General features: G+C 40.3%; 1 protein-coding gene across 1 annotated transcript; it reads left to right on the top strand.

The window, feature by feature from the left end:
• Window positions 1-2,673: 2,673 nt before the first annotated feature.
• chs1 (chitin synthase 1) lies at window positions 2,674-24,747 on the top strand. The gene is made up of 34 exons (XM_030094864.1): window positions 2,674-2,720; window positions 8,804-8,939; window positions 9,984-10,169; window positions 11,142-11,343; window positions 12,223-12,377; window positions 12,530-12,605; window positions 13,044-13,162; window positions 13,962-14,139; window positions 14,466-14,559; window positions 14,771-14,867; window positions 15,077-15,198; window positions 15,580-15,675; window positions 15,859-16,023; window positions 16,102-16,249; window positions 16,903-16,968; window positions 17,072-17,247; window positions 17,380-17,438; window positions 17,589-17,789; window positions 17,908-18,076; window positions 18,413-18,528; window positions 18,735-18,914; window positions 19,028-19,132; window positions 19,227-19,344; window positions 20,196-20,277; window positions 20,360-20,573; window positions 20,785-20,865; window positions 20,975-21,056; window positions 21,183-21,336; window positions 21,562-21,666; window positions 22,053-22,163; window positions 22,307-22,444; window positions 22,552-22,631; window positions 22,891-22,957; window positions 24,661-24,747. The coding sequence occupies exons 1-34, from the start codon at window positions 2,674-2,676 to the stop codon at window positions 24,745-24,747; spliced, it is 4,212 nt and encodes a 1,403-aa protein (XP_029950724.1).
• The last annotated feature ends 153 nt before the right edge of the window (window positions 24,748-24,900 follow it).

Genomic DNA, 24,900 nt, shown 5'->3' with positions numbered 1-24,900 from the left:
TTTGTGAAGGTTTAAACAAATTATTTCTTGGTGTATTTACTAAATGCATCAAACAGATAGAACAGCATGGATGTCTTTTTGTCTGACCTTTTCATGTAATCCAAGTCTTTAAATTCATCTTGGCTTTAGCTTGGTTTCCTGACTGCTGAAAAAAAAAGTTGTCTCGGTCCCTTGGGCTTGAAAGATGTGCAACTTTTTTATATTAAAAAAAAAACAGCTCATTTACTACAGCTCTTCACCGTTTCATCCTGGACTGACAGTGAAGAAACAGCTGGTGTGAGCTTGTGGGCTGAAACGGGCTGCTCACTGTCTTACATAAGGAGGACTTAGCCATACACACCAGAAACAAAGAGCTTAAAGTGGCTTATGAATCTATGGTGGCAGAATGAAGAGTGTTTTCAGCAGCAAAAAAAAAATTCTGCAAATAAGTGAAATGCTTAATATTAAACTCTTTTACACAGAGTGAGGAGGATGTAAAAGATACTGATTCTGCCAGGTTGTTCCCAGTAAATCCAGGATGTTCAGTTTAAAATTCAGCTCGTGGTCTTACTCAACCTTCTCATTTACCACACCTCTGAGCAGGCGATAAATAGCACCAGTCAAACATAGTCTGTCCATATGCGTCTGCAGCAGGTAGCTGCTCTCAACACACACGAGCCATATGGTTCGTTATTGTAGTCTGGCACTGAAGCTTTTACTGTGCCCTAATCAGAATCGTGAACAAGTGCCTCGCCACTGACCTTTCTGTAGATCCGAGAAGCATCGGCTGTGAAAAGCAGTAACGTCGAAGCACATTTCACAGATCATGGAGTCAGACTGTTGAGCTGAACACACAGCCTGGAGGTAACGGGGGCCTGCCAAAGTCGGGTCTAATAGTTCTTACTGTGGTCTGCTGGTCTTGTCCTCCTCGTTCTCAAGAACTGCAGCTTGTTCTCATGATGCTGTGGCTGGGATTGCAAATAATCCTGCCTGATCGAATGAAACCGATCAGATCTGCTTTCTAAGCAGCCTTGCTCTCTGATCCCTGAGTGTTTTTACAGTTGGGGCCTCTGAAAATCAACCACCTGAGTGGTGGGGAGGGTGGGAGGAGATGCCACCACCGTGCTGACCATATGGCCAGATAATTATGCACTGGAAAAGCATCTTAATGAGAGTAACAGAGACATTATTATGAGTCCACGCTGCTCAAGCACAAGAAGAAAATGTGCACACGTACACACACACATTCCCATGTAATCACTTGGCTTCACAATGCAAGAAGACAATACAGAAAAAAAATAAAAACAAAACCTTTTGTGCACAAACCATCTATTTGAACACTCACCTGGTTTTAAAAAGAAAAAAAAAACATTGTAGCCTTAGCAGAGTCTCAATTCAAAGCCCTGTACTGACACCCAGTGGCAGCAGTTAAACACAAAAAAAAAAAAATCAAGATGAGCCCTGAAAACACTTTATGTTGCTGCTTACTTGGAACATCAGAGGTAAAAGGTTGCTTACATGTTTAAATGTTGAACACCAAACAAAACAAGGCATGAGGCCATAAAATTCGATTTATAGCAAGTTATAACACAGCCACAGTGAACTGATTCCTCCGGTGCCAATTAGATTTTAGAAGAAACTTGAACTTTACAACCAGAAAGTCACATAAAGAAGCTAAAACCTCATGCTTCCTTTGGGTCAGTGCTCCACATGGCATATATCTTAAATATTACTATACAAAGCCTACATCATTCAGGCAATATTGCAGTGTTGTGATGGCATAAAATACAATAAAATTCCTGAATGTTTGACAGACTGAAGCATTTATGAGAGATCTGGAGAATAACACTGGCTCAGCTACTGTTTCACTGCCCAAGGTTATCTTGAGTGAAGAGCACTGCGCTAAGTGTTGGCCTTAGTTAATTAAAAACAGAGAGAAAGAGAAAGATTGTGTGTGTGTCTGTGTGTGTGTGTGTCTGTGTGTGTGTGTGTGTGTGTGTGTGTGTGTGTGTGTGTGTGTGTGTGTGTGTGTGCACTAACATTAACAATGGGGTAAAGCTGCAGTAAGGCACAGTGCAAACAGGCTGGAGTTTACTGTGTAAATTAACCTTGTATCTAAGCTCCAAGACAGAGTCACAGAAAAACTTTGTCCAATTGTCCAATCCACACGGGTCAATGATATGTACCGATTATGGTGAGTCAAGATTAACTGTGGAACCCAAAGCCACACTTCCTGGTCCGCATAGCTCTCATAAACCCTGAACGTCAGAGCAAACACACACGTACGCCTGAGGGGGCCGACCCTGACTGTACGGGAGTATCTTTCATCAACTGGTGATAAGAGAAACCGATGAGCAGAGGACACAGTCGCTGACAGACTGACAGAAAGGGGCACAGCTGATTTCAAGCCAATCTTCACTACAAACTCCAGAACAAAAGTAATTTAAAACCCTGCAGTTATGAGCCTGGACAAAAATAAATAACCTAAACTGAGGTGGAGGTGGATTGAAGACATCAGAGCATCTTTGGAGACCACTCAAGGTACAGTTTGTTTGCCATTTGTCAACTTGCTTAGTTTGATCAGTGCTAAGTTTGTATTTATTTATTTCTTCAATTTTTTTTTCAACTTGTCTTTAGAATTAATATTTATGATTAATTTCAGGTCCCCTGAAGCGGCGACATTAGACAAGCACGATGGAGGACATCAAAGAGAGGGTGAAGAAAGTAGAACTCAGACAGAAGTAAGAATTCGTCCACCACATGTTTACTCTCCAAGATCATCTGATTTCCTTTTCTGCTTAATTGAACCAATGTTAGAAATGTCAGCCTGGCGATAAATAACATGCACTGAATTTAAATACGTCTATCACTTTCACATGGAACACTTAAAATGTACAAAAATCATGAATAATTTTTTGAGGCACTATTAAACCAACTGAAATGTTATGTTGTTCTCAACATAACATTATCTGCAGAGTTGCTTTTTGTGTTCCTAGCAGTTATACTGGACAGTGTGTAGAGTCCAACGAAATCTGCAGATATTTTATCTGCAGATTTTCACACCTTTCTGATTCTGTCTGCAGTTCCCAGAAAAAAATGTGAACCTATTTGAAAGTATTTGAAATATCTTCATAAATTTCTGAACTGAAGCGCTATTATATCTGCAACAAATCTTTATGCTACTAAAACCAACCAAAAGAAATTTTACTGAAAGGGTCAACAAATCCACATACATTCTACTTTCCTTGCTAACCTCTGATTCAAGACGTCTTGTTGGCTGAACCTAGCTTCTGAACGTTTTCTGTCCATCTCGGACTTCACACTTCATTATACTGCAGAGGCTCCGTAGAGTCCAGCTGGTTCTCAGCTGGACTGGACCAGTGTTATTTATTTATATCATATCATGGTTACCCACAAAAATAATTGAGTACATCCCAAAAAATAATCAGCTTTGAAGCAATTTCCACATGATCTCTTTTCAATGACCAGAAAAAGTGTAATTTGAGATTGTGCCAACCGAGGGGTTTCTCTTCATACTAAAGTGGAGACTTGTTTTTACAATTTCCAAACAAGAATTTCCTTGAATGTTGTACTTTGTCTGTTGTCTTTCTATATTTATTTAGTTTGTCATTGTTATTCATATCAAAATTGGGTATTTTATTCTATTTTTTCTATTTGATTATAAATGTTGCTTTTCCAAACAAAGAATTTCTTCCTATTTCAGCAGGTTCACCCTCGTGTTGTGGCGTTCATTCTGATGCTGTCTCACTAACTGATTTCTTGTCTGTGTGAGCATTGTTGCTCTGCTCGGTTGTGCTGTGTCCTCTATAGTTTGACCCAACTGGACCAATGAGGAACAGTAGGTCCTCCGATTGTAACATCTGATAGAAATTTCTCTGACTTTTCCAACGCGATGTCTTGGAATTTCAAAACAGAGATGCAGCAGTGTCTCTCTGCAGTGGCAGAGCTCAGCTCTCTCCAGTTATTGGATTCAGGTCAGGACTCTGCTGGCAACGCCGAAAAAGACCTTGTTTACTTTTTTTGAGCGTTTCTGTGTGTCGGTGCTTGTAAACTTCAGGTTGTTGTTCTGCGAAAGGCTGAAAAGCTTCACTTCAGATACTCGTTCATTTGTCTCTAAAAAGCCTTGAAGTCTTCAGACTGCATCAATCATTTGATACATTCATGCAGTACCAGAAGCAATTAAACAGTCCCAAAGCAAGTCGATGCAAACATTGAGAAGGCTGCACTTCTCTGAGACTTTATATCTTCATCTATTAACAAACTGATGGACTATCTCTCCAAAGAGTACAACCTTATTTTCATCTACCAACAGAATAATATTGGAAAAAAAATAATCCTGGCACACCTCTGCCACTTGCTGTTTTGTCCCTTAATTCCAGTAGTAAAACATGTGACATTTAAGAGTAGAATCCTATTAAAAGTGTGAAGTGTCTCCAAAGTTTGAATGCAGCGCTACAGTTCCAGTTCAGTCTGAACTCTTCTCATGTCCTCTGAGTTTTTTTTTTTGTTTCTGTGGTTTAGTTTGTTTTTATCGCAACTGAACAAGTGACCCAACTCACCAGTAAGATGGCCCAGCCATGTGCACACAGAGTTTCCTTGTCACTTCACATGGGTTGTGCCACCCTATCTGGGTAAATTCTAATTTTCTTGAGACAACACAAAAATTGAGGCAACTTGTATAAACTGTAAGTGACCACAAAAAACCTTTAAAATCTGATTAAATTCAGATTCTACAGTAAGTCTCTTCTCAGTTCAAAATTAAGGTCACATTTTTCCAAACTTATTAAGGTGCTTTTTGTTTTGTTTTGTTATTTTCATGGGACAGGTTAGAACTGAATCATTCAAGAGTCTCAACAAACTCCCAGAAACATTGTATCCCAGGTTATTCAAATCAGCCTCTTGTGAAGAAGCTAATAGCAATTAGAAGAAAAATAATGTTTCCAGTATTTTCTGGTTAATAGTAATAATGCATTAATTACAACAACACAGCTTGCAGCCTCAATACGCAGAAGCTATTTCATTTCCCACAGACAAACACACAGTTTCTTCATTATTTCTCAGAGGTTAATTGTTTGTGGGTGATAAACGAGAATGGATGTTATTAAAAAATGTTCACCCTGTGGTCTATCATAAAGCACTGAATTATATCAGTTTCGATTTTATTCACTTTACAGTCAAGGAAACAGTTCATTTCCTCTTCGATGCACTGCTGGTGTTTATTGATGAGGCTGATCCTCTGACCTCTGGAGCAGCCTGCTGTTGGAAGCTCCATGTACAATGTTCACTGTCAGAAGAATTGATCATGTGCTCAACATTTATTATTAACTCTAAAATACTCTATTTTTATAAAAGCAAGATTAGAGCACACCACAAGGTAAGACCACAAATAACCTCTTCTGAACTACAAAACACAAAAATCATTTTCGTTTTTTTTTTGCTGGGTTTCTAACATTGATATAATAAGAACACTGAAAAAATGGTTTATCGCTCAGTTTTTATGAATAATGTAAGTTACGATTTGAAAAAAGGAATAAGTGGAGCGTGAAGCCAACATTTCATTCATAAAAGATTTTATTAACCACGGAAATGACAGGTCAGGACCCACATTTAACCATCTTTTTTAACTTTCAGTCAGTCTTGAGGTTTTGTCCCACGCTATAAGAGACGCTGTCACTGCAGAAGTAGCCAGTATATATAGAGCAAGAGTGGCCAATTAATTCTCCAAAAGGAACTCTGTGGAAGGCAAGAGCCATAGGTTTCATTCAATTTTGCTCAATATGAATGCAAGTCATCTGAAAGCAGCATTTGATTTTCAGTTCCATTCAATTTACAGAGCGCCACATACAACACAGCCTCTCTTCACTTTTACAGCAAAGAACTCGGTTAACAGGGTTTTCAACAACAATGTCCCCCTATCATTGATCAGGTATTTCTATTCTTTTCTATTCTGTTTTGATAATCTACAGCCATTGATCCGGCTCTTGTATTTCTGGACCTATTTCGACTGACAATGATGATTAAAATTCTAATATCCCAACATAATGATTTCTAAACATTCGTCCATGTGTTTAGTGAAAATGTACACAGCTGCTAGGCCACCGTAGGGTTTTGTATGTTTGATGTCGACTAATTCTCATTTGATTCTGCATTACATGAGCCTGCAGATGACGGACAAAGAGCCATACGTGGCGAAATAGAAGTACAGAGGAATCTGGCTCTCTCCTGTCAATGATATCTCATCTAGACAGAACGTTTTCCTCATGCGATGTTCTGCGACTTGATTGGCTGATGCCGATCGGGAAGCATGCCACCTCTGTTCCCTCTATTGTTCCTCTCCTCCTGAGAGTTTGGCACATGTTCCTGATTCTTGGTCTTTCCTCATCGAGAAAATATTTCTTTGTTCTTGTAAAGTACAGTATGTATCCACCTTTACTGGTGGTTTGGGTCTCTTACCAACCTCCAATCCACCAGATCCGTCAGCATCTTTGTATATTTGGTCATTTTGGGGTATAAGTTGATAGAAAATGATAATTCTTTTCATTGTTGGGAACCGTAACAGTACAAATCCCAAAAGTGGGAAGTACTAACACATTTTAATGCTCAGTTGGACTTTTCTGATATTCATACTTATTTACAATGTAAACCTATTTTTAGTTTCAGTTTTCCTTTTGAACGCAGATATCGTCACTTTTAAATTCTCAGCTCTCTCCAACGCAGAAGACAGCAGACTCGCAGCAGCAATACATTCCCCGTCCATGTTATGAGAGATGTTTGAACTTGACTGCTTGGAGAACACAAAGATAAAGCCAATAGAAATATCCCTTAGAAGGTTTCTTTTCACTTTTACTCGCGGCGCTTCAGCACACTGCAGAAGCAAAACTTTTCACTCTTAGTGGAGAAAATAAGTTCAATCAGTGCTTTTACTTTGACCAGTTTCCTTTTACATGAGTATCTGTACTTCTACTAATGAGGACAATCTGCACTTGTGTCCCGTCTGATAAACGCAAGCGCCTGTTTTTCAGTGTTCAGTGGTTGTTTATGACTGAAAACTATATTCTAATGTCTTTGAATTTGGTGGCTACTTTATAACGGATTTGGTCTTCTAAGCTTCCCCTATAAGTTTGAGGAGCATCTGCTGTTCTGTGGTGATTAAGCTTGTTTTCCTCTTAATCAGCTGGTTTTAAAAGTTAGATATGAAATGATTTAGCAACATTAAAGACGAACCCACGCAACCCTGCTAAACCTGGATCTTTGCTTTCACTTTGAGTAAGCTGGGATCAGCTCCAAACCACCGCAGCGCTGAACTGGAGAATGTGGCGTTATCTTTTCCAGCAACCAACACCCTGATAATTGTTCTGTACTTTGTATCAACCGTGAAGCAGTGGGAAATGACACAACGATTGAGAAATATATGTCTCTTTTGAGGTGCACAATGCCTCCAAGAAAAAAAAAAACTGAAATAGAAGCTGGAAACTTGGCAAAAATTTTAAATAGTGGCAAACTTTATTGTGCAATCAGTGCGAAAAGTTTTCAGAAAGAGAAAAATGTTGAAAGCAACAAAAAGAGACTAAGATTAACAAATCAAGTACAAAATGTGAGTTGTTTTGTCCATGGAAATTATCATCACTGATTCTTTGCTCTTTTTTTTTTACATGCACAGCGTTTCAGAAATTACTTTTTTACTTCGTCACACACAGTAAAATGCAGTTTCAACTAAAATTCTATGTAGGTCAACCGGAATCTATGATCATGACCCACATTCAAATCAAAATATTGATATCTGCCACTATCTCTTTTGACTGACTGACACACCTGAATCATATTGCTTGTGACATTTAATGATGCCTTCACTGCCTCAACTTTATAGGCAGTTTCTGTCTGTGAGTCAATCAAGTTACAGGATGTGTTTTTGTTTTTCATATTTACTGAAATTGATATTGAATTTTCCATCAATCCACAGAGTATTCCTACTGGTCCATCTCAGAAATATACAATGCAAAAGTCAAACTTTCTAATCTGCTATTTCGATCAGTGACATTTTGACACATTTCAGATACACATCAAATATTTTAAAATGTAATTTAAGATCAGTTTTTTTCCATACATTTCATAATTATTTTAATAATATTATAAATTGACATTTAATGAAATTCTTGAAGCGTTTCAGTTTACACGTTGTAATGTAAAAATAACAAAAACTACTGAATGACCATCTCTATTTTTTTAGACACAACAGTATATGACGCAGACATTTATTTTGAGTGGGATAATGCATGATATCTTTTCTAAAAAATACATTTCTTGTTTCTTATCATCAAAGCTTTTAGTTGATTTTGTAGTAATCTTTGGGATCATGTCAGCGTCGCGCTGCTGACCTGTCCAGGATGTTCCTCTGACCACAGTTAGCTGAGATTGGTTCAGGCGCCCCAAGACCCTGAAGAAGATCAAGCTGTAAAGACGACGGAAACAGGGATGGATGTCTGTATTGGACTTTCATCCAAATCTACTGTGTGACGATTGCTGTTTGAAACTTAACCAATGACATTGAAACAGTAGATGCAGAATATCGAACATCAAGAGTCAAGGTAATGAAGGCATATGTAGGAAGTGTCACAAATCCAGCATTTTCACTGAGTTGAAAAGAGTTCCCATAAATTCCAACAGTCTATTAACAAGTCAGTAGGTCTCACTTTTTACTCTCGAATCTGACATTTTTCAGGAATTTATTCCTTTAATGGATCATTAGCGGCCCATCATCATCATTTTTCTGCAGTTACAAGTTGGCAATGCCGATCTGTTCCAGGGACACATGGGATCCGTTCCAGCTGAACCCTGTTGGAGCAGAGAAGGAACGTACGAGGCGATGTTTCCAGGTGGCCCAGTACCTGGTGGCAGCCATTGTGGGGTTAGCGGTCCTGGGCACTGCCATGATCTCTAAGGTAGGATTCACAAAATGAACACTTTTATTATATTATAGGCTTTAAGAAATTTACAAACCAAAAGTAAATTATTTAACAATAATAACCTGCATGATATCAGTGTGAAACTGGTCACTGACTTTGGCATGTTTGAAATAAGGAAATACACGTGACCAAACAATCCAGCACCTTTTAATGCCTATAGTCAGTTTACACTGACAAGGAAACATAAACCCCGAATTTAGTCACTGAACACTCAGTAAATGTCAAAAGGTAACTTGACCAACCTTCTTGTTATTCATAAAAAGGCAGGCCTTACAACACTTGATCCCTTTGTACCTGCTTCTGTCTGGTGTTTTATATCTCACTGTATTTCTGTCTTTCTTCTGTCTCCCTTGCAGATCTAAGTTTCCTCTATCAAACATTAACTCTGCAGTATGCGCACGTGTCTCCACCGTCTGTCTCGCTGCTGTCAATTTGTCATTCTCCTCTGGCCTTGTTTTCCTCTTCGCCTCTGAATCGTCGCATGTGGAGCAAAGCACCAGAGCAAAGCCACACATCTAATGTCTACCTCTCCAAACACAAGCTTCTTACCATTCAGTCTGATTAACGCGCTTATTTTGTACATTGTGAAGCACATTTGGAAACTCTCATACTTCTTCTTGTTCCTTTCAAACTCACACTGACAGCTTCCTGACAGCCGGGGACAGATGAGTGTTTCTGCAATTCTACTGTTTGTAAAAGTTTTAGAAAACGTCAGACTGTTTGGACGCTTCAGAGTTCCAGGATTTTTGAATTCGCGAGAATTCCCGAATGTTTCTGAGGTTATAAATTGTAAAATGACAACAGTAACTGACCTGTGAGCCTATCGATAAAGAAGGAAGGAGGAAGAAGGAACTGTGCGTGACAATGTTGTCTGAAACGGTTTATTGTGAACTTTAACAAGCGATGTCTCCTAAAGACATAAAAAAGGAAAGGTTCCCTAGCCATTAAAACAATCACATCTTCTCATCTGTCCAACTCCAGTGTCCTTGTGAGCAATTTGTTTTATCCTTCCCCGTTCAGGGTTCTCTGGTGGTCTTGGCCGCTCTGGCCAGTCCTGATTCACTTCGCCCCCAAAAGGATCAACAGTTCTACCTGCTGATGCTGGTCTTCTGCTTGGTCTGCCCCAACTTCCTGGTCTTCCTGAAATCACTGTGGAGATGTACCTTCAAGAACTTTGTTCACCCCAACATGAAGACCATGGCATTTGTACGTTTATTCCTGAAACATTCCCACACATTATGTCTGTTTTTCTCGCAATTCTATCAAACGGCAGACAAGAAAATGCTATTTAAATTACAATATTTCTTTCAAATCTTTACTATTTTAATGAAAAATCTTCATGCACAGCGAGTGAGTCTCGTCTAGGTCCCGTATGAGGTTAAACCAACTTTGAAAGTTTCTCCAGTAAATGTAGCAAAATTGTTGTCTCCTTTGTCCTTCAGGCTTTCAGCATAGCACATTTACGTTGTGGCACTTCTCATTTTCTTGAAGATTATCAGCGTGTAACTATTATCCGATGCCTTATAACATCTCCGCTGACACAGAAGAAATGGCATTTGCGAATTCAGAAGTTGAACACCAACTTATGCTCCGGGTCACAGCCGAGGAGAGTATTTTCGGGTACGGTGATCACCGCTGAGATTTCAGATGTCGCTGTTGGATTAAAACATGCAGTCAGGTCCATAAATATTTGAACACTGACACATTTTCAACATTTTAGCTCCGCACAGCGCCACAGTGGATGTGGAATGAGGCAATTAAGACGTACTTTCATCGCAGGCTTTGAGATTTAATCTGAGGGCATTCACATCCAGACTGAGCGAGCGGTCCAACACACTGAGCCCTCCACCTGCAAATCTGCATCTAAAGCATCTAAAGCACCTCCTGATTGTTTCATTTAAAATCCACTGTGGTATCGAGGCACGATTAAAAATGGATCAATGTACAGATATATATGAACCTGACTGTATGGAGCGCTGGTACTTCACTCTCATGAATGAGCTGTTCCAAAGGAGGAAAACAAGCTCTTTGATTGCTGAGCCAGTTCTGAAGAATCACAAAACGGCATAAATGGGATTTAGGAAAATGAATAGCTACATAATTGCTGTCAATTATTCTGACTGTTTTCCCTCACATACTCCTACTGAAATAATAACATCTCTGTGTTTTATTTTGCAGATCTGTGTCATTGAGTGTCTGGTGTCTTTCGGCACCTCGGTTCTGGTGCTGGTCGTCATGCCTCAGTTTGACGTGCTGACTAATCTCTTCATCAGCGGCGGCGTCTGCATTGTGTCCGCAGTGCTGCAGATAGGATTCAGACTGCAGAGCGAAAGTTGGAAAATTGTGTTTCCAATCTGCTCCCTCATTCTCACAGTCGCAGGTAAGCATCTTTCACTTACTGTCATAGCTCTGGGAAGTAAAGAATAAAAAGAAAAGAAAAAAAAACAAGAATCAAGAGGAAAAGCAGATTCTCACATTCACAAGCTGAATTTCAGGGTTGCTTTCCTCTTTGATTTGTTGTTTTTTCGAATACAAGAACAACTATTTCTGACATTGTTTTTCTTCAAGAACTTTCAAACACACACACACACACACACACACACACACACACACACACACACACAAAGCGATCATTCCTAAGTCTTGGTGAGTTCACAGGATGTCTAATAGAAGGTTTAATAGCCTTGTTGTCACATCCCTTCTAGTCCTAAATCAGGCGTAGGAAAGAGGTGAAGCAGAAAGACGAGGAGTCGACACTTATTTTCTTCTTCCCATGTGCAATAGCAAATGTCAAACTGATTGGTTTTTTTTTCCTCCCTCTTTGCTCCTACTTGTTTTCAGCACATTTCAGTCGTAGTTTGTGTCTATAGGTTTCACTGAACTGACATGTCTCTAATTAAAAGTCAGCTCCTGCGCAGCCTTTCCATTAGTGCTGAGTTTTCTGTATCCACTCGCTGCTGCTTCAGTAAATCTGCCACTCCTGTTATGACAACCGTCTCAGATGACTGATCTAAGATTTATTAGCTGTCAAGACAATCCTGACAAGCTCTGATTTGAGCGTTCAAACAAAATGATTGGAAGCTCCTATAGATCTGTGGTGTATGGGCGGAGGGAAAAAAAACAACTTCAGCTCTAACTAAACAATAAAAAAAAACTAAAATCAAGTCTTCTTTTCTGAAACAACAGAGAGAAACATTAATGATACAAACTTGTAAATTCCATAGCAATTTATTTGACAGACCACATCACTGTCTGGCAGGTTACATCCTCCTGGGACTGGACTACTACGTGCGTCAAGCAACAGCAATGGACAGCAGCGACCGCTACATGTATGTGGGAGTGGGAATCGGCTCCTCGCTCCTGGTCTCCCTCTGCTGGTGGGAGAATTCTCTGCAGGCCACTAATCACATGAAGGTATGGTATGTCTCCCCACAGGGAGGCTTCAGCTCTGCGCCGAGCTGTTCCAGTACTGTGTATTTATAGCATGTAATTATACTGACTTTAACAAGATCAGTGAGACTCTGATTTTTTTTTTTTCTTCTTTTTTTTCATCTCCAACTCGGCAGGAAACATTGTCAGAATTGGACGGTTTCAGGGACTTTGTGTTTGTCATCAGCAGTATTCTGAGGATAACCGTGATAGGTAATTATCTGCCATCAACGTCTCGACCAATGAACAGTCGAGAAAGAAAAAGAAGAAGAAGCTGGAAATATTACACACTCTGGAAATGTATCACAACACCCACTATCGGTGTTTTTTTTTTTTCCTTTGCTTAGAAAAAGTCTCATTTTCAACTTGTGATTTCTGTGAAGTCGGGCTGCAGATGACTTGTGGAAGATGTTCTCCAGCTGTGCTGTGGTCTCAAATTGTTTTGTGAAGCTTGCTTTCCTTTTTTTAAACACCACAATATTATGACTTAATGACAACAGCACTGTTTCCGCTGTTTTCCTTTCCTTTCCATTTAAATCAGCTCACTCTCACTTTCTGCTGTGTTCATGTACAGCTGTTGTCTTCCTGTATATTTTTCTTCACAGGATTACTCTTACCCCACTATTACTCATACGTGATACTGTGTTGTAGGAGGAGTATACCTGATCTACCATAAGTTGATTGTAGACACAATCATCTGGGAAGACTTCACCCTGCAGGATGACGACTGGCAACTCCTGCAAATAGGACTGCTGCTGTTCTTCTTACAGGTAGGCGGTTTGCTCTGATGCTACCTGGGTGACAATCAGAACATCAAGCATTTCACACACACTGAAATTACATTTTTTTTTTTTTGGCTTGTGCTCATGAAAGGTGTTGTCAGCATGAGATTAATGAAATGAAAAGAGGAGACTGGTTCATTATCAGGGCTGGATTCGTGCTAACTGTCCAAAATGTACTGTCTTTAAAATCAGGTTCAAATTAACATCTTTAATTTCACCATGTACTTATCTTGAGGTTTGTTTGGGGTTATTTTCCCCATTTTCTTTTTTCTATTTCACAGAATGACATTTTTTCTCATCTCCTTAATAATCAGTTTTTACATTGGAAAATTTAAATAAAAGTGCACTTTTCAAGAGTTTGACAGAATCATTAAAAAGAAACGTACCTGCATGCCTGCACAAGCAAACACATAGATCCTCCAAGCAGCAAAATTAAATGAGGTGATCAATGAGCACTCAAACCGTTTAATGAAATAAACCAGAGTTGCGGTAATAATACTAAAAGGTTTGCTCTCTGAAGAAGCTGCGGGTTTGATCAGTCCCTGATCACAGAGCGCCCTGCTTTGTCACTTGCAGAGCAGCAGTTTTCTGTTGCGCTCCACAGCTTAAATGTCTTAAACAGTTATGAGTCCTCTCTTGAAAAGTGGGTTTTCTGTGAAGTGGATGAACTGCGGCTCATTACAGCTGCAGACAGGGAATTGCCTAAATAGCAGAACCATATAGTTTCATGCCTGTGTCACTAAGTTGGAGTGGAACTCGTGAATATTCCTCTTGTTTTCTGTCCCAGGCCTTCTGCTCAGCGGCCTGCCACTGGTTTGGGGTGGTGGCCTGTAAGATCCACGCTGTGAGGATGGGCTTTGCCCTTCCGGTGTGTCTCACAGGCCCTGCAGTGCTGCTGGTGGGAATCATGATTTTCATCACCCAGACAGACAATCCGGTTGGCGCAGCGCACGGAAACATCACAGGTGACTATATGGAGGACAACTGTGGCTCTTTACTATTCTCAGCAATGTGTATGAAATGTCAAGCATTGCTCAAAGTGTGAGTGGGAGCAAATATGGCGAGATGATGTGTAACGTTTTAGTTAAAAATTAAAGCATTATATCATTCCTGTAATTTGTTTATTTCACTTCTTGGGCCAACACAACATGTAATCCAAAAATTAATAAGCTTTAATTCAGATTCGCTCAGTGTTTCTACATGCTGAACTGCAAGAATCTGGTTGAAAACACTGTGTCATAAAAGCAGGATGTTATTTACATTTTGCCAACATTCATGTTTTTGGTTGCAGTCTTTTGTCGAAGCTTGCACTTAGTGAATCACAACAATACATCCATAGTGTTGCTTGAGATCAGCAACAGCATCTGTCGAACTTCACTTTACAAGTAAGTCTGTGCCAAAGTTGTTGCTGTTTTTTTTTTTCTTTCTTTTCAGGGGTGGGGGGGGGGGGGGGGGGGGGGGGTGTGCATGTCTCAACATGGTTAAAATATGACATAAAAAAAAACATAGTGCAGTGTCTGATATTGACAGTGTATAAATGTGTCCCATCTGTGCTTTTTCATTTCAAACTAATTGTGGATGTTTATATATTGACAGCAACTACTATCAATGGCCGTTTTCCCTCTTGGCACTGGAGGGACTTTGCATGTGGTCAGGCTTCGTGACGTGCACATACTACGTGTGGAAGATCAAGGTGTGAATATAAGCACACATTCTGCAGTTCACAACAGGCCTCCTAACACCTCGCTTCATTCAAATATATGTATAATACATGAATAAATCTCTTCCAGCAACCATTTTTTGAACTTAGCCTTCTTCTAAAGTCACATCACGGCTTTTTATATCTTAATATCAGATGAGAAGACGAGCCTGTTGACGTTTTTCTGCTTCGCCGTGCTTTAGGTCCAGCGTATAGAGAGAACATCGCAGCTCTTTGTTCGTCGACTCTATGAGTCTTCTTTCATTGACCTGTCTTTACTGCTCAACACCAAGATGAAGGTCCCAAAAGCAGTGAACCATAGCAGGTAAGAAGGTCAGAACAGCGAGCTTTCTGTTGTTTTTATTGTGGTCATATATCAAGGAGACATTTTGGAGGAAAATAGTTGCACGCAGTAGAAGGACGGGAACTGCTTTGACATTCCTTTGATATCAAAAGCAGTCGGCTTCTTTATGTGATGATTCACACATTATGATTTGCAATAACAGCAGGATTAGAGACGTTTCAGAATTACCTCGCTACGCATGTGTTCATTCTTCAGGAACATTGGCGCTGTGAGATTGTAACGATAATGAGCCTCCAGATGAAGCCGCAGATAACAGATGTTCGCCAAATTGTCATGTTCGCAGCAGAAGAATCACTTTTAAGCTTCTTTTCTCTCCCCTCTTCTCAACCATCGTCCCCGCAGCAAAGACGAGATACAGAACTGTGTGATCTACCTCTGTGCCACCATGTGGCATGAGACCTACGACGAGATGCTGAAGATCCTCACCTCCATGTTCAGGTGGGAGAATCCACCGATGCAAACAGCAGGGGCGTCAAAAGCACAAACACAAGGCTTTAATCCGTTTTTCTAACAGGACAACATCTTGTTTGAGTTCGCCTCAGCAGGCGGGTGTCAGCTTTTCTATGTCGTTTTTTTGCGCTTGCTCATAATAAAATGACCGGCTTTGGCGTTTTGCTTCAGGCTGGACCGCTACCGAGGCGATCCAAAGGAGGAACATAAAGACTGCTTCGACTTTGAGTGTCACATCTATGTGGACGATGCCTTCATGACTGAAAAGGACACTGAAAAGCGGCTCGTTAATGAGTATGTTAAAGATTTAATCCAAGTTGTCATCGAGGTTTACAGGTGAGATTTTTCATCCGTCACACTTCAAATCCCCATAAATATGCAAATACTAATCTATCGCCTGCCTGTTCTATTCAGGGTGTATACCAACAAAGAGCCGGATGATGTCTCCATTATTGACACTCCCTATGGGGGCAGGTTGATGTTTGTTATGCCAGAAGGAAACATGCTCTATATTCACCTCAAAGACAAAAGTCTCATCAGGAACAAAAAAAGATGGTCCCAGGTGAGGAGAAGCAATGTTCCTGTCGAATCATTCCTCTGTTGACTCAACAAAATTCATTCAGATTAATCTGATAAAATGAGATGAAATGAAAAGTGAAACTGCCGGCCGCTCAGGTTAATATCTAAACACTTCGGTCTGATGTGGTTGAAGTTGCCGTCAAACTACGCTTGTTTTGTTCGAAAGATTTTTTTAAAACTACTGTGGCATTGCTTGTCTGGCAGCAGCCATGACGGTTCAGCTGCCTTGTGCATGATTGAAGCTTGAGCAAGGCAGCAGACATTTAATTATTTAACCAATTGTTTTCCAATATTTTATATTGTGTGCAAACGGCAACACTGTATCTCCAGCGTGACACATGACAGATTCTTTATATTCTCTTGGAACAAAATGAACTGATTGTTCCGTCCATCTGTTGTGGTAAACAATGAACTTTTCTGCATTATTGTTCTTGACAAGTTAATTAAGTTAGATCGATATGATGATGCTATTTCTGTTTATTTAAAGAAAGAACAACAGTAACTAACAGTTACAATGAAATCACTCTCGGCTATAGGATGAAATCAGGATTCAGTATTAAATAATAAGGCAAAAACTGACTGTGTGGTTTAGTTTTTAATTTCAGAACTTCATGTGCTCATGTATTTTACTTCCAGGTCATGTACATGTATTATCTTCTGGGCTGGAAGGGCTACCTCGTGAAAAACCCTCACAAGATCCCAGTAAGTCCTCCCTGCAGCTTGCAACACATTTGTACACATTAGTGTTTCAGATGGTCTCGAATGTAAACTTAAACACTGTCAAAATGCATCTCGTTTATTTCAGCACCATTCAAATGAACAAAGGTCCAGTTTAATCTCTCTGGACGGTGAGATTTTCTTGTGTCCTCAGTATGACAACGACAATAAGAGAAAATTCATCTCAGATGAAAACACATACATTTTGGCTCTGGATGGAGACACTGACTTTCACCCTAAGGCTGTGATTCTGCTTGTTGACAGGTCAGTTACAGAAAAATGAACCAGTCCTACCTTCTGGGAAATGTACAATAAAAAAACATACAATTTTACTAATTTGTATTTTTTAGGAGAATAGTTTCTCATGGCAGTGGCCGACTTGTTTTTCTTTGACAGATTGAGGATGTATGACAATGTGGGTGCAGCATGTGGTAGAATACATCCACTTGGGATGGGTAAGTGAACTGTTCTCATATTGATAAGTTTAATGAAGGTTTGTTGAGCTGGTCCTAATAACAACTAGGACACAGTCTCCTGTTCTAGGGTGTAATCCTGCTGAAGACTGCTGTAACTCCGTCCTCTCATTCTGAGCTCCGCCTCCTCAGGTCCCATGGTGTGGTACCAGAAGTTTGAGTATGCGGTCGGCCACTGGTTGCAAAAGACGGCGGAGCACGTGTTCGGCTCTGTGCTCTGCAGTCCGGGATGCTTCAGTCTGTTTCGGGGTTCTGCGATAATGGACGACAACGTTTTAAAGAGGTACACGGCAAAATCCACAAGAGCTTCGGAATATGTGCAGTATGACCAAGGTGGGTGCTCGCCGTCACTCGGCTCGTTTCCTGGTTTTGGCTCCTCACTCTTCCTGTTTGAATGTCTGGGTTCATTTCTCGCTTTGTTTACTTTACGTGTCCTTCTGTATGTCTCCAGGGGAGGATCGTTGGCTGTGCACTTTGTTACTGCAGCAAGGGTGGCGCGTTGAGTACAACGCTGCATCAGATGCCTACACCAACTCTCCTCAGGAATTCGAAGAGTTTTACAACCAGAGGAGAAGATGGGGGCCTTCAACGCTGGCAAATACCCTGGACCTTCTGCACAGGTTGGTTTCAGCTGGGATTTTCACCTGCAGGGCTCATGAGCTGAATAGGCGCTGCGTGTTTGTTCGAGCACATCTGTTTTTCACTCTAATCAGCAAATGAACAAATGTTCATTGGGGATTACTCAGAGTCAGACAGGGAGGTTCATTGGAAGGGTGGATTCAAACATTAATTCCTTATTAAGTTGTTGCCAATCTGTTAGTTTTTATTATTAATAATGTAATTTACCATCGACCCTACACATTATTTTATCTTTTGATCAAGGAGCTATTCACAAAGCTGTCACAACATTTATTATGTACATGCTAACACTTTCTTTTTTGTGTTTCGAACTGCAGTAGTGTGGAAACCGTGAAAAGAAACTCATCCATATCCAGACTGTACATCATCTACCAGATGTTGTCTGTTGGATCTTCTATCCTGGGGCCAGCCTCTGTTACACTCATGATAGCAAGTAGGTTCAGCCTCAGTTCATCACAAACGTCAAACTTACTTATTGCAGTTTTGTGAAGGACTCCAGGGAAAGAGATTTATCTGCCCTGTTGAGTCACTGAAAGAGCCAAACGATGACTGGTTATGCATAATCTCTCTCTCTCTCTCTCTCTCTCTCTCTCTCTCTCTCTCTCTCTCTCTCTCTCTCTCTCTCTCTCTCTCTCTCAGGTGCTTTCCAGTTTATCTTTACTCTCAGTGGTGAACTTTCAATCGTCATTGCCAGCATTCCTCCCGTCATCTACATCATCATTTGTTTCCTCACCAAGTCAAGCACCCAGTTATTAATCGCTGCTCTCTTGAGTATTTTGTACGCGTTCCTCATGACCGCGGCCCTTTTTTCCATCATTGGTGGGTTAAAATTCCGTTTCTATCACTATATGTCATGAATGAATATGACTATGAATCAGTAATTAATCAGTGTATTTCAAGAACAAGTTATATAAAATACTTTTCACTTTTAGGGGACATTGTGGTTCAGGGCACCTTCTTGACCCCCACTGGCCTTTTTTTGGTTTCCATGGCGATAATGTACACAGTGACAGCTTTACTGCACCCAGAGGAATTTGGTATGAATATATTCTGGTAGATTATGTCCTGTTATGTCCTGTTATGTCCTGTTATATCATGTTATGTTATGTTCTGTCATGTCATGTGTTTCAGGAATGATCATCTATGGTCTGATGTATTTCATCTGCATCCCCAGCGGATACCTCTTGCTCACCATCTACTCACTGGTGAACATGCACGTTGTGTCCTGGGGCACCAGAGAATCCAACAAGTAATCTCACACTAATCCCTTCAGTTGGGAAATAACTATGCTCTCTATTGTTCCATAGTTTGTTTGTTTTTTTAATCTGTAACTGTCAAATATGGTATTTGCATTATGACCTATTAATATAATAAAAATAAATATAATTCCACCAAAATATAGTTTTCTAATTATCAATTATTCTCAGAGAAACAAAAGTTATTTATGCCAAAAGTAGTTTTATTTGCTGTGCCACTACATTAAATTCTATGGAGATGTGTGGTAACAGCAAACAGGGTAAAAATAGAAGCATCTAAAGTGTCAGCTCATAAAAGATGTATGATCGGTGATAAGGATGATGGACTATGTTTTGTTAGCATTAACAAATGAATTTTGCAGCCGATATGCAGACAATTAGGAGGAAATGCAATGTGTCATCATGCCTGTCTTCACATTTATCATGCAGATGTACGAGTTAACCCTTTATAGGGCACTCATAGAAATATTACATTTATTATTAACTGTAAGGACATATGAAGGGAATATAAACAATTGAAGTATATTATTTCACAACCAAATTTGTAAAAAAAAAAAAAATGTAAGAGTGACCAAAAAACACAGATTTTTAATTATTTATTGAGGAATTACTACTTGTACGTGGGGAATATTTCCCTGCGGATGTCTGTAGTGGGCTCCACCAACCTGCTGTCACATGCTTTAGGCGACTAAATCATTAGTATCCAACAACTTTATGGTATAAATACATAATTGATGTTTGAAAATCACCCAAAATAGAGTCTTCTAGGACTAAAAAGGAAAAAAAAAAATCCTCCACCTGTCCGCTTTTTCGTGTTGTGATGGTCTGTTCTGCTGTCTGTCAGGGGAGAGGAACAGGTGAAGAAAAATCACAATATTCTGTGTGACAAAAAGTGCAAACTGTGCTGCTGGGACATGAAGATACAGGTACTGTAAGCGCACAGCGACGGTGGGAACACTCTCAGCCAGTGGCTGGACGGAGGGACTCATGGACGGTGTTGCTTTCCAGGTTTCTCAAGAAACAGAAAATCCGATGCTTCAAAAAATCACAGGTCAGGCAGTGACGCAGGCCCCGCCCACTGCAGCCGACAGCAGTGAAGCTGCTCCTCAAGAACTGTCCAGCCTGATGCCCCAGAGAGGAGTCTCCATCAAAAGACATGCGGCAGAAGTTGACAAATATCAAGGGGAGAGCTCGAATACGAGGACGGGGAGTGGAAGCGACAGTGACCTCTTCAACAGGTTTTTGTTCTTCTTCTACTTGTTGTAAAATAATTTCATCACAAACATCGGGAGCTTTAACTCACCTCTACATGTAAATGGACGATGGCGTGTGTGTGTGTGTGTGTGTGTGTGTGTGTGTGTGTGTGTGTGTGTGTGTGTGTGTGTGTAGTGACATGAGCAGATACAGCTTGTCATCAAGTTCATCGGCTGAAGAATACAGCGAGGATGAGGATGAGGATGACGACGAATCTCTCATCGATCCTGCAGATGGAACGGAGCAGGTGCCTGTCAGAGGTGAGAGACACTCTCCCTGTCATCAGTACTACATACTTTCACACTATTAAGATCTGTTTTTCTTTGTTTTGTCACGTTACAATGACGCTGTTGCCATGTTTGTGTGTAGACTGGGTGAATCCAGTGAAAGCGGAGTTTCTGAAGAAATTAACTTACGCCAACATGAAGAGAAATCTCAAAGAGCAGATACGGTAAATAATCTAATACAAGAAAATCTGATAAGCATGTTTATTATGATTCTGCTGCATCAGCCTCAAAACGGTTCCCTTCTCTGTGAGCTTCAAGAGGCGTAATGAGGAATGTTTGTTCCTGTGCAGATACTCACTCCGAAACAAGAATCATGAAGATGTGTGTGAGGAGTTAGTCCAGGTGTTAACAGAAACACTAAACACACAGCTGAATGGCGTGGGGCCGGAAAACGTCCCGTCAGAGGTCGAGCTGGAGGAGTTACAGTACGCCCTGAATAAGCAGGTGAGGATGAAGAAATGAGCATTATAACAAAGAGAAATGATCTGATATAGTTCAATTTTTCTGAATACATCTCTTTTAACATTTTTACTTCCAAGTGTCAGCTGAATGTTAGCAGTTTCTATGTACTTAGAACCAGACTGCTGCCATGTTGTGTTATAAAAACTACTGATGCTGCAGGAAGCCGGCGTCTGAATCTCACAGTAATTGACTTGTTCCATCTCTCAGGCTCGATGCATCCTCAAGACCAATCAAGTGGAGAGATTAGAGAAGAGAGTCAAGATCGCCATTGAGAAAACACTCACTGCCCCGCAACTGAAAAAACTAGATGAGGTAAGATGTTTCTGCGACTCCAGAGTCTGTGAGACGCAAATTAAACCCAGCAGCCAGCAGAGAGGAGTCAGGGTCAGCTGGAGAGCTTGTGTTTCCTCTGTACAGGTCAAATAAAGAGTCTAAATGGGTTATTAAGGATTTGTATTACTGCAGTAATCAGAAGGTAAAGTGAGAAGATCAGAAATCCTGACGGTGAACAAATGAAGATATTAAGTCAAATACGTTCCACCCTTCTCTAGGCGCATCCTAAAATAAAACACAGATATTGACTAGTGTGTGTGTGTGTGTGTGTGTGTGTGTGTGTGTGTGTGTGTGTGTGTGTGTGTGTGTGTGTGTGTGTGTGTGTGTGTGTGTGTGTGTGTGAGCGTGTGTGTGTGTGTGTTCAGGGTGAGCTGGACTTCTGGCACAAGTTACTGGAGCGCTATTTAGAACCCATCATTGACGACAAAGCGCATAAGGAGGAGGTGACCAGAGAACTGAAGTCCCTCCGCAACAAGGTCAGTGATCTTCAGTTCCTGTCCCAGTGAAGAACGTGCACAGAAAATCCTTCTCATGGGTGAACAATCTAACTACAACATGTGAAATAAATAATAATTTTATTCAGAAATAAGACTTGAAAAGTCTGCTTTCCTCCCCACAGGCCGTCTTCCTGTATTTCATCATCAACGTGTTGTGGGTGGTCGCCACATTCTTCCTGCAAATCATCGGCTCTGAGGTTATCAACATCGAAATACCAAAATACTTCCCCAACGGGACGCGGTCAGATGAGAACCTCAGGGTATGGATGTCCAGAGAGAGACCGTACTGGATACATGTGCAGAAATAGCAAAAATATCATTGAGGGGAGAAACTGTAAAGACAATGACCAGCATCGTGTGTTTCCAGGTGGAACCGCTCAGCTTGATGTTCCTGTTCTCATTTGCTTTTCTTCTCCTTGTCCAGTTTCTGGCTATGTTATATCACAGGTACACACACACACGCACACACGCACACACGCACACACCAGACAGTATTTTGACTCATAAGTCTAACAGCTGAGTTGGAGAATCAGCTACTTTGAGTATATTTTTGAACCATTTTTGCGTATCTTCCTTTCCTTGTTAAAAAAAAAAAAGGGTGACAAATAACATCTTGTCTGGATATTTCTCATGGAAGTGACTGTTAATTCACTTCTTTATCTCTACTTTCATTTATCGTCTGCTCGTGTGTCTCCCGTGTTTGTAGGGTCTACACTCTGATCCATGTGGTGTCCTATCGCAGCACAGAAAAAGACTACAAAGACAGGAGTGAGGTGAGCAACAAAACTGCAAATGACGTCGGCTTTATGACGCTCGGTGTTACAAATGGCACTTCGCAAAACAAAAAAGAGAGCCAGCATACCAGCAAACTTGAACAGGAAACAGACCTTCGAATAATCTTCTTTGAAAATTTCTATTCTAAACATTGATATACAGTTTAAACTGAAGTGAAAATCTGCTTCAATGCAATTAAATAAACATAAAAAGTAACAAATGATTTAGATAGTTACAGCTTCAATGGAATTTCATAATAATAGCTACTTTGCGCTCTGCTTTGAGCATTTCTCAACAAATGTACCCTCAACTCTGACAACAGACATTTAAAGCGCTTTGTGTAATGAGCTGTAATTCACTCTTTGCTTCCAATGAACATGATACTTGGTTTATATCAACAGGGTTTTTTTTTTTGTTTTGTTTTTGTGGGTACAATGGTCATAAGCCAATAGAGACAAAGTAAATTATCCTGGGTCAGCCGAAAACACTTTATTTTCAGTTTTCAAAATTGGAAACCTGAAACTAAAGTGCAGTCATACAAATAATACACAAACAGACAAACAACAATTAAATACACAGACTGATTCCTTAAAATCCTTTGCATGAAAACTTTAACATATCTTGACCTATGAGCCCCAGAACTCAATGAGTTCATCTGTAAAGACGCAGCCGTGCAATCCAAAACTTCAGCCTTCTTTATTTCATTTCATACATTTGTTGTTGTAATCGTTGATCAGTGGAGGTTTCCTGTTACTTTCACACACACACACACACACACACACACACACACACACACACACACACACACACACACACACGCTCAGTCTTGTATTTCTATCCTTGTGGGGACCGTCCATTGACTCCCATTCATGTCTAGCCCCTAACCCTGACCCTTACCCTAACCCTAACCCACACCACAACAAAGCCTAACCCTAAAGAAATGTTTTTGCACTTTTACTTTTTTCAGTAACAACAACATGGTCAAGAAAACACTGTTTCTCCTACTTAGGACCGGAAAAAGGTCCCCACAAGGCACGTCGTTCCACGTTTTGCTATCCTTGTGGGGACATTTGGCCCCGACAAGGATAGAAATACGAGAACACACACACACACACACACACACACACGCAACAATTAACCTCAAAAACGTGTTTTTAGACTGTGGAAGGAAACCCGCACAGGCACGTGAGATCAAGCACCCTTGTTTCTTTTTGTAATGAATTCAGATTTATCAGGAATGTGCATTTATGGGACAAGCATCACAGTAAAATTTCCCAACATTTATTCTGCATGGCCTGACTGAGCTCTGATACTCATCCCACAAATGCTTGTTGCTTTTCATAGTGGTACCATTCAAAAGTGAACCAAAGCAGCTTTCCAGAGGTACAAACTTCATTAATATGAAACTTTCTTCAAGAAAAAAAAAATCTATCAAACCCAAATATGGATCGCAACACAAACATAAACCAGATCCCTTTAAAAGCTGATTGGAAAAACTAAAGTCAAACACAAAACACATTCTTTATATTAACATCAGATCTAGAGATGTGATATAGTAACTGTAAATTTGTAAATATAATGGGAACAAATCTTGTTGACTTTTTTCTGTTTTTCTCTCTCTCTCTCTCTCTCTCTCTCTCTCTCTCTCTCTCTCTCTCTCTCTCTCTCTCTCTCTCTCTCTCTCTCTCTCTCTCTCTCTCAGGATGATGAGGAGGATGAAGGCCTTCACATTGAGAACCAAATGGCCAGACAACTTGCCATTTCCGAGGATGATATGTTCGTTTTGTAGACTGTCCGACTGTTCACAGCTGTTTACTGAGTGAAATGAGATTTTACCGAGGAGTGAGTGGTCACGGAAAAGACTGGTTTGCTGATGAAGTGTTTTCTGTAAATGTTTATGTTGTGACATCTGTATTTATTTTGGTCCAAGATATTGAGGAAT

This window comes from Salarias fasciatus, chromosome 1 (genome assembly GCF_902148845.1).
Source record: "Salarias fasciatus chromosome 1, fSalaFa1.1, whole genome shotgun sequence".
Lineage (NCBI taxonomy): Eukaryota > Metazoa > Chordata > Actinopteri > Blenniiformes > Blenniidae > Salarias > Salarias fasciatus.
This window is presented reverse-complemented; position numbering and strand designations above follow the sequence as displayed.

What these genes read in the sequence shown, in the direction of transcription:
- chs1 (XM_030094864.1), top strand. Translation starts at nt 2,674, where the DNA reads ATGGAGGACATCAAAGAGAGGGTGAAGAAAGTAGAACTCAGACAGAA. An exon ending in TGCTGCTGTTCTTCTTACAG is followed by an intron (nt 13,163 to 13,961) that starts GTAGGCGGTTTG and finishes TTTCTGTCCCAG; the next exon opens with GCCTTCTGCTCAGCGGCCTG. An exon ending in AGCGCACGGAAACATCACAG is followed by an intron (nt 14,140 to 14,465) that starts GTGACTATATGG and finishes TTTTGGTTGCAG; the next exon opens with TCTTTTGTCGAAGCTTGCAC.